Raw genomic sequence first — 6,864 nt, 5'->3', positions numbered from 1 at the left:
GGGGGGTGAGGGGTGTGTACCCAGGGGATGTCCCACCCATTCAGAAGAGAAGGGGAGGGAGGCATGGGGGAAGGATTGTGGAAGAGGGTGATACAGTGTGGGGCAGTGAGTGGGATGTAAAGTAAATAAGTAAAAATGAAAATTAAATTGAAAATGAAAAGAGAGAAAGAAAGGAAGAAAGAGAGACAGACAGACAGACAGACAGGAATTGTCTTGGGCCAAATCAGCATGCCAGCCCATTTTTGCCTTTCTAGGCAGGCTCTCCTTTCTGCAGAATATTATATTAACAACTGCTTCAATTCATCTAATCTCTTGATCTTGTTATTATTTCCTTATTTTCCACAGACAGGATGTCCCAGTCAAAGCCTTCCAGAAACTGCTGTTTAAACAATGACACTCACTTACAGACACAGACGCACAGGCACACAGAGAGAGAGATGAGGCCTCTGCCTCCATACCCATCGCTCTTCAAGACAGGGGTATTTGAAAAATGCAGACTTTCCATTCTCTCTCTCCTTTTGAGTGTAAGAAATGCTGTCTCTAGGGCAAGGCAAGAACGCACACTCCGTCCTTGTGTGAGCACCAGAAGAGAGGCATGAACCAAAAGGGAGTTATAAGAACATTGGTTCAAAAGCTAGCAGAGAGCTGGGTTCTCATCACTCAGTCTTCCTTACAATGAAGAGCCAGTGACTAGGGTGACTAACTCAGTCTCCTGGGGAGATCCAATAAAATGGGAAGAGGGGGAAGGCTAAGACACAAAGGGCTCAATCTGAGAACTAGAAAAAGCACCCTCAAGTGCAAGCAAGCCGCTCAAGCAGAAGAGACCCCATATAACCAACCCAATCATTTACAGACCAAAGGGTCAAGAGGGTGGCCCCATACCCTGCTCCCCATTCCCTCCCCTGCCTCCTGCTGGCTTCAGGCTCAGGCTGCAAAACCTCCCCCCTCTTCACAGGACTATAAGAAGAAACACATACCCACCCTCCCTGACCCACAACCCTCCACTCCCCTTCCCCTATGCCCTTCTGCCTCATAGGTCTTAATTCCTCTTCAGAGCCCCTACCTGCTGTCTCTGGTGCTGGAGTCTGAAGTGCCCAGAACCTCTCTCCAAGCTGCTATCTGTCTGCCCATGGAGTTAATAAACTTCTCCCCACCAACAATCCATCTCCGTGGCCCCTTGAACCTTACACCTAGGGACATTCAGTGGTGTGCTCAAACCCTGGTGCACACAAAGCACAGGGTTTGCATGGCTGTAATTTCAGCACTTGGGAAGCAGAGTTGAGAGAAGTTATCCAAGTTAACTACCTGTGGTGGTTTGCATATGCTTGGCCCAGGGAGTGGCACTATGAGAAGGCGTGGCCTTGTGGGAGGAAGTGTGTCACTGTGCGGGTGGGCACTGAGACCCTTCTCCTAACCATATGAGAGCCAGTCTTCTCCTGTCTGCCTTTGAATGAAGATACCTGGATGCTGCCATGCTCCTGCCTTGATGATTATGGACTGAACCTCTGAACCTGTAAGCCAGCCCGAATTAAATGTTGTCCTTTATAAGAGTTGCCTTGGTCATGGAGTCTGCTCACAGCAGTAAAACCCTAACCGAGACACTATGGTGATAGCTAAGCTTGGTTGTCAGCAGATGGGCACTTGAGTGAAGGGTTTTGCTTGACTGGATTATCTGAAGCAGGTGCCACCCTAAGTCTGGGCACCACTTCAGGTGGCCACCCACATATAAGGACATGGAAGAAGGGGACTTGGCCTTATGCCTGCTCACTTTCACTCCTGCTGACAAATCCACCTATCCTGCGGCAGCAGCCTCCATTCACTGATATTAACACCACCAGCTTCCTCAGGAATCCAACACACACCCAAGACCAACAGCCCTCCAGGAATCCTCCAGGCCTTCAGCATCAGGTGGGGGCAGCAGAGACATCTAGCCTAATGGACTGAACAACTCCTGGATTCTCAGCCTCTTCAGTTTGAGACAGCTGTTATTGAATTACCTGGGTGGCAGGTTGTAAGTCAATCTAATAAAGTCCTTTTAACATTGTGTGTGTATGTGTGTGTGTGCCTGTGCGTGTGTGTGCATGTGTCTTGTTCATTCTCTCTGTCTCCCTGTCTTTCGTCTATCTCTCTCTCTCACGCCCCTTCTCTGAGATGGCCTTTTGCTCTCTCCCCTCCTCCAATAAACCTCATGCCTTAGATCTGTTACATGGCATAAGCTCTTAGCAACACACCTTTGCCCCTAACCTGGAAGGATATCTTTTTTGCTACCTTATCCTAACATATACATTATATATGTTATTTATTATATACTGTGTATGTTATATATCTTTTTATATACTGATAATAAATAGACACATTTATTATATATTATATATATTATATTATCAGTTCTGTTCCCTTAGTAAATGCTAGCGTAGCTACATAGACCCTATCTCAAAAATAAATAAGCAGAAAAATAATAAAAAAAAATACCATTGAATTACATTATTACAGGCAGTTTACCCGACATCTTTAACACATTTTCAACTTGCCTTCCGACAAATATTCTCCTTTTCATTGTGTCCAAAGATAAGCGTGTCGCCTTCTGTAGGCTGTCTAGTAATTGATGCGAGAAGAAAGCGTATACCTCCTTACATTCCTATAATAAGAAATCATGTTACATTTAATACCAGACGTGAACCCCTAACATCCCCCAAAGCAACAACAGCTCAATATTTAAAATGGCATGTGAACAATAAGAAAGAACAAACTATGCAATTTCAATGATGCTGGGAAATGAATTCAACCCTGCATTCCTCGCCTGGTTTTGTTCAGACAAATACATAACACGTATCTGTTAACAGTGTATGAAGAGCGAGCGCTTGCAGAAATGGCCTAGCAAGCTACATGAGGCCAGACTGGGAAGCAGAAATGCAAACCCAAGTGTGTAAACAAATCCATGTTCATTCACTATTCCATGAAGCATGCCAAAACTTGAATGCGAGGTTTCTCGATGCCCGGTGAAGGGGTCGGGCAGAGGGGACACACACATCTTTCTCCTCAGCAGGTAGGTATGGTGAATCCAGGCTCTATTGTCTTTTATCATTGTTGTTCCATTGGTCATGATTGAAATCAAACCCAGGTCACTTCTGCACAATAGCCCAGTCCTAGAACCCCGGAGCCTCCAGATGGTCTACCATGAGTCACACACAGGGTCAGGTTCCACCTCTCGCTACTGAGGAACCCTGGCCCTTTAGGTCTGGTAGGAGAGGCAGGTTAAGTTCGAGGTGGGGGGGGGGAGGGGAGCAGAAAAATTACCAGAACTAACAGGAGTGCCAAGCTTTTCACGTCGGTCCTGGCTTCTGATGGATTATCCAGCTCAACCGCAGATACAATCAGAATCTGCTAGAGGCCACTCTGGCAGCAGCACAGAGGCTGGTACAGTGACCACGCCCATCAGTCCGAGGGACCGATGAGGCTAAAGCCTTGCGCTCGCAAACTCACACACACATATAAATAATAGATCTTGTCTGAACCCATAACAGAAAAAAACAAAATTTAAAAAAAAACAAAAAACAAAAAACAAAAAACGGCACATAGCTTTTTCTGAATCCCGCCTTCCGTCAGACCCCAACTAGTTGTGGACCTGCCCGGAGCAGCCTCATTGGCATTATCTACTATCTTATGAGTCGCTCGTCCACAAAACCTCATGAGTTTAGCCCGCAATAAATACCTTTTTAAATTCATCTTCTTTATCATTGGTGTCGACCTCCCTCGTCGTCGATTCAAAGTCGAGGCCTTCAGTCTCTTCTGCCTCACTTCCAAAAACAACGTGCTTCCTCTGCTCTGGACACAGAGGCCAAAACGGAAACGCAACACTTGAGATTTCAGGGTTACAGTTTATCCTATGTGACCAAACCTTACTAGGAAGTATTGGTTTTTCTTCTTTCGTCTTTATTTTATGTGTATGGGTGAGTTTTGCCTGAGGGGAATGTGTGTGCCCAAATATGTGGAGGGCCGAAGGGGGCTTTGAAACCCTAGAACTGGATTTCATTGTGAGCTGCCGTGGGGGTCCTGGGAACGGAATTCAACCGGGTTCTCTGTAAGAGCATCCAGCGCTTTTAACTGCTGAGCCCTCTTTTCAACCCTGCCACCTCCAGAGCCTGTTTCTCAGTGTAGCCCTGGTTGTCCTAGTACTCGCTCTGTAGCGAGACTAGCCTCAAACTCTCAGAGATCTGCCTGCCTCTGCTTCCCGAGAGCTAGAATTAAAGGTGTGCACAACTACTGCCTGGTCCAAGAAACTCTTTTTTTTTTTTTTAAAGATTTATTTATTCATTTATTATACGTAAGTACACTGTAGCTGCTGCCTTCAGACACTCCAGAAGAGGGAGTCAGATCTCGTTTCGGATGGTTGTGAGCCACCATGCGGTTGCTGGGATTTGAACTCCAGACCTTCGGAAGAGCAGTCGGGTGCTCTTATCCATTGAGCCATCTCACCAGCCCCAAGAAACTCTTTTAAAAATTAGCTTTTAAAATAAGTTTTTATTTAAAAAAAAAATGGTTTTGTATTTAGGGTTTCTTTTACATCCCTTCAATTATGAATTAGCCAACCCAAAAGGTGCACTATTCAACTAAAAATGGATTCCATCAGTACAGTCCATCTTTGTACTTAGAATTCAGAGGAGGGGAAAAAATGGAACCATCTCTGCCAGAAAAATGCTTGCTGTGTAACAGGAGGATCTGAGCTTGGTTTGTAGCATCCACGTAAAATAGCTGAGAGCGGTGGAATGCTTGTGACTCAAACACGGAAGAAGTGGAGATAGGCGGATGTCTGGGGTCTGTTGGTCATCTGGCCTAACCAAAATTGTGAGTTCTGAGCTACTTAGAGATGCTATCTATAGATAGATCAAAGTAAATAAATAAATAAGAATTAAAAAAAAAAATCCCAGGTGTGGTCTGGTGAGATGGTACAGGTGTTTGCTGGCAGCCCGGTGACCTAAGATTTATCCCCAGAACCAACATAGTGGAAGAAGAAATGAGACTACAAGTTACCCTCTGATCCCACCCCCCACACACACACACACAAAATACACAAATTTACATAGATACATGTAATAAAAAATCAGAACTCAGGTAGACAGCATCCTGAAGACTAGCATCCAAGGTTGACCTCTGACCTCCACATCTACATGCACACATGGGCACCAGCACACACAGAAAAAAAAAGTGTGTGTGTGTGTGTGTGTGTGTGTGTGTGTGTGTGTAGAGAATTTAAGACCGCTGTACCTCACATCTTTCAAAGTCGCTCACTGGCACGTTGAGCATTCTAAAATAAGCTGACATTTTGTTGTTTGGGCACTTCTGACATGAACGAGCTAAGTAGAAAACTAACATGACAGAAGCCCTGCTGTGTAATGGCTCTGCAGATCAGGCCTTCTCATCCTTAGCGTGTTGACACTCTTAAGACACACAATCCTTTGCTACAGGGGCTGTCCTGGAGGATGTTACCAGGATCCCGGAATAATCCAGTAGGGACCACCCACCCTGTGTGTCACCCTGTGTGCCTCTAGGCGTTGTTTCCTAGTAGTCTTACCCCTTGTTGCTATGTCTGAAGCTGCAGATTGGATGTCACCAGGGAACTCATTGAAAAGACAAACTCATGGGTCTGGTGTGTCCAATAAGTCTCTCTTAGTCTCTGTCCCTCCCTTCCTCCCTCCCTCCCTTCCTTCCTCCCTTCCTCCCTCCCTCCTTCACTCCCTCCCTCCCTACAATATCACTTCAATGGGATCTCAGTTTAACTGGAATATTCCCCATTTCACTAAACATGGGGAGGTGCCTTGGTACTTAGCTGACACAGCTGACCTCTGACCTCTTTAACTGACCTCTGACCTCTGCTAGGCAGAGCCCTTCTGCGTTGCACTGGCAGCATGACCCCCTAATCTAGCCAGCGCCCTGACTCATTAAAACCAGCCTGTACTGTAACCCTGGGCAGAGGATGCTGGGAAGGGCATCCTCTTTTTGGTAAAACAACCCACTACAAATTTCTACCCAGTCAGTTCTTATACAGAGCTCAAAATTTAAAAACAAACAAACACTTAACTACACAAATCTTCCATTGCAAATTTGCCCAATCACAGGGCAAGCTCAGCAAACCTAGAACAACCGTGTTCTTAAACAACAATCCAGAAGAAGAAAGTGAAAAATCCCCAGCAGGGAATTTAAAGTCACGTGACCCTCGTGAAGAGGTTCAGATGTGGCAGCTTGTGGCTTGGGCTTAGGAACTCATGTGTTTACTGGAATTACTGGGGCCCTGGGGTTCTTTCAGCAAATTGAGAGATTAAAAAAGAAAGAAAGAAAGAAAGAAAGAAAGAAAGAAAGAAAGAAAGAAAGAAAGAAAGAAAGAAAGAAAAAATTAGAGAACAGGAAACAAAAAATTCAAAATTATTTCAATCTCTGTAAATAGACAGTAAGATGAGGAAATTTCTCCTGTTCCCAGCAGACATACTCAGCACACTCGGACAGAGTCACAAGTTTAAGACAGAAAGCTCAGGGCTGAGCGGTGGATGGGCTCATAAGAGAATCTGCTGCTCTTCCAGTTCATCGTAGGTGCCTCACAGTTACCTATAACTCCAGTTCCAGGGGATCTGACACCCTCACATAAGTGGCTCACACTCACAAAGACACACACACACACATAAATTAAAATAAAGAAATCCTTGAAAACAAAAAGACTCCAGCTCCTTGCACCAGCCTTTAATCAAGGGTTGGGGTGGGGAACACAGCACGGTGTGACCTTGGCTTCCACTGCCCAGAAGCCCTGCAGTGTTCCTAAGTGGGAACACACAGCTCATTCTGCCGAAAGAACTGGGGTATGTGGGGTGATGT

At 45.4% G+C, this 6,864-nt stretch overlaps 1 protein-coding gene across 1 annotated transcript in view; it reads right to left on the bottom strand.

The window, feature by feature from the left end:
* The window catches only part of Dnah8 (dynein axonemal heavy chain 8), a 248,314-nt gene that overhangs the window by 178,213 nt on the left and 63,237 nt on the right, over window positions 1–6,864 (bottom strand). Inside the window, exons 23-24 of the mRNA XM_021186523.1 lie at window positions 3,713–3,825; window positions 2,532–2,638 (exon numbers count right to left, since the gene is read on the bottom strand). Of these exons, the coding sequence (XP_021042182.1) occupies window positions 2,532–2,638; window positions 3,713–3,825 (220 nt within the window). The remainder of the gene's footprint in view (window positions 1–2,531; window positions 2,639–3,712; window positions 3,826–6,864) is intronic.

Source organism: Mus caroli, chromosome 17, assembly GCF_900094665.2.
Source record: "Mus caroli chromosome 17, CAROLI_EIJ_v1.1, whole genome shotgun sequence".
NCBI lineage: Eukaryota > Metazoa > Chordata > Mammalia > Rodentia > Muridae > Mus > Mus caroli.
Note: the sequence above shows the minus strand (reverse complement) of the source record. Positions and strands in the feature narration are given on the sequence as shown.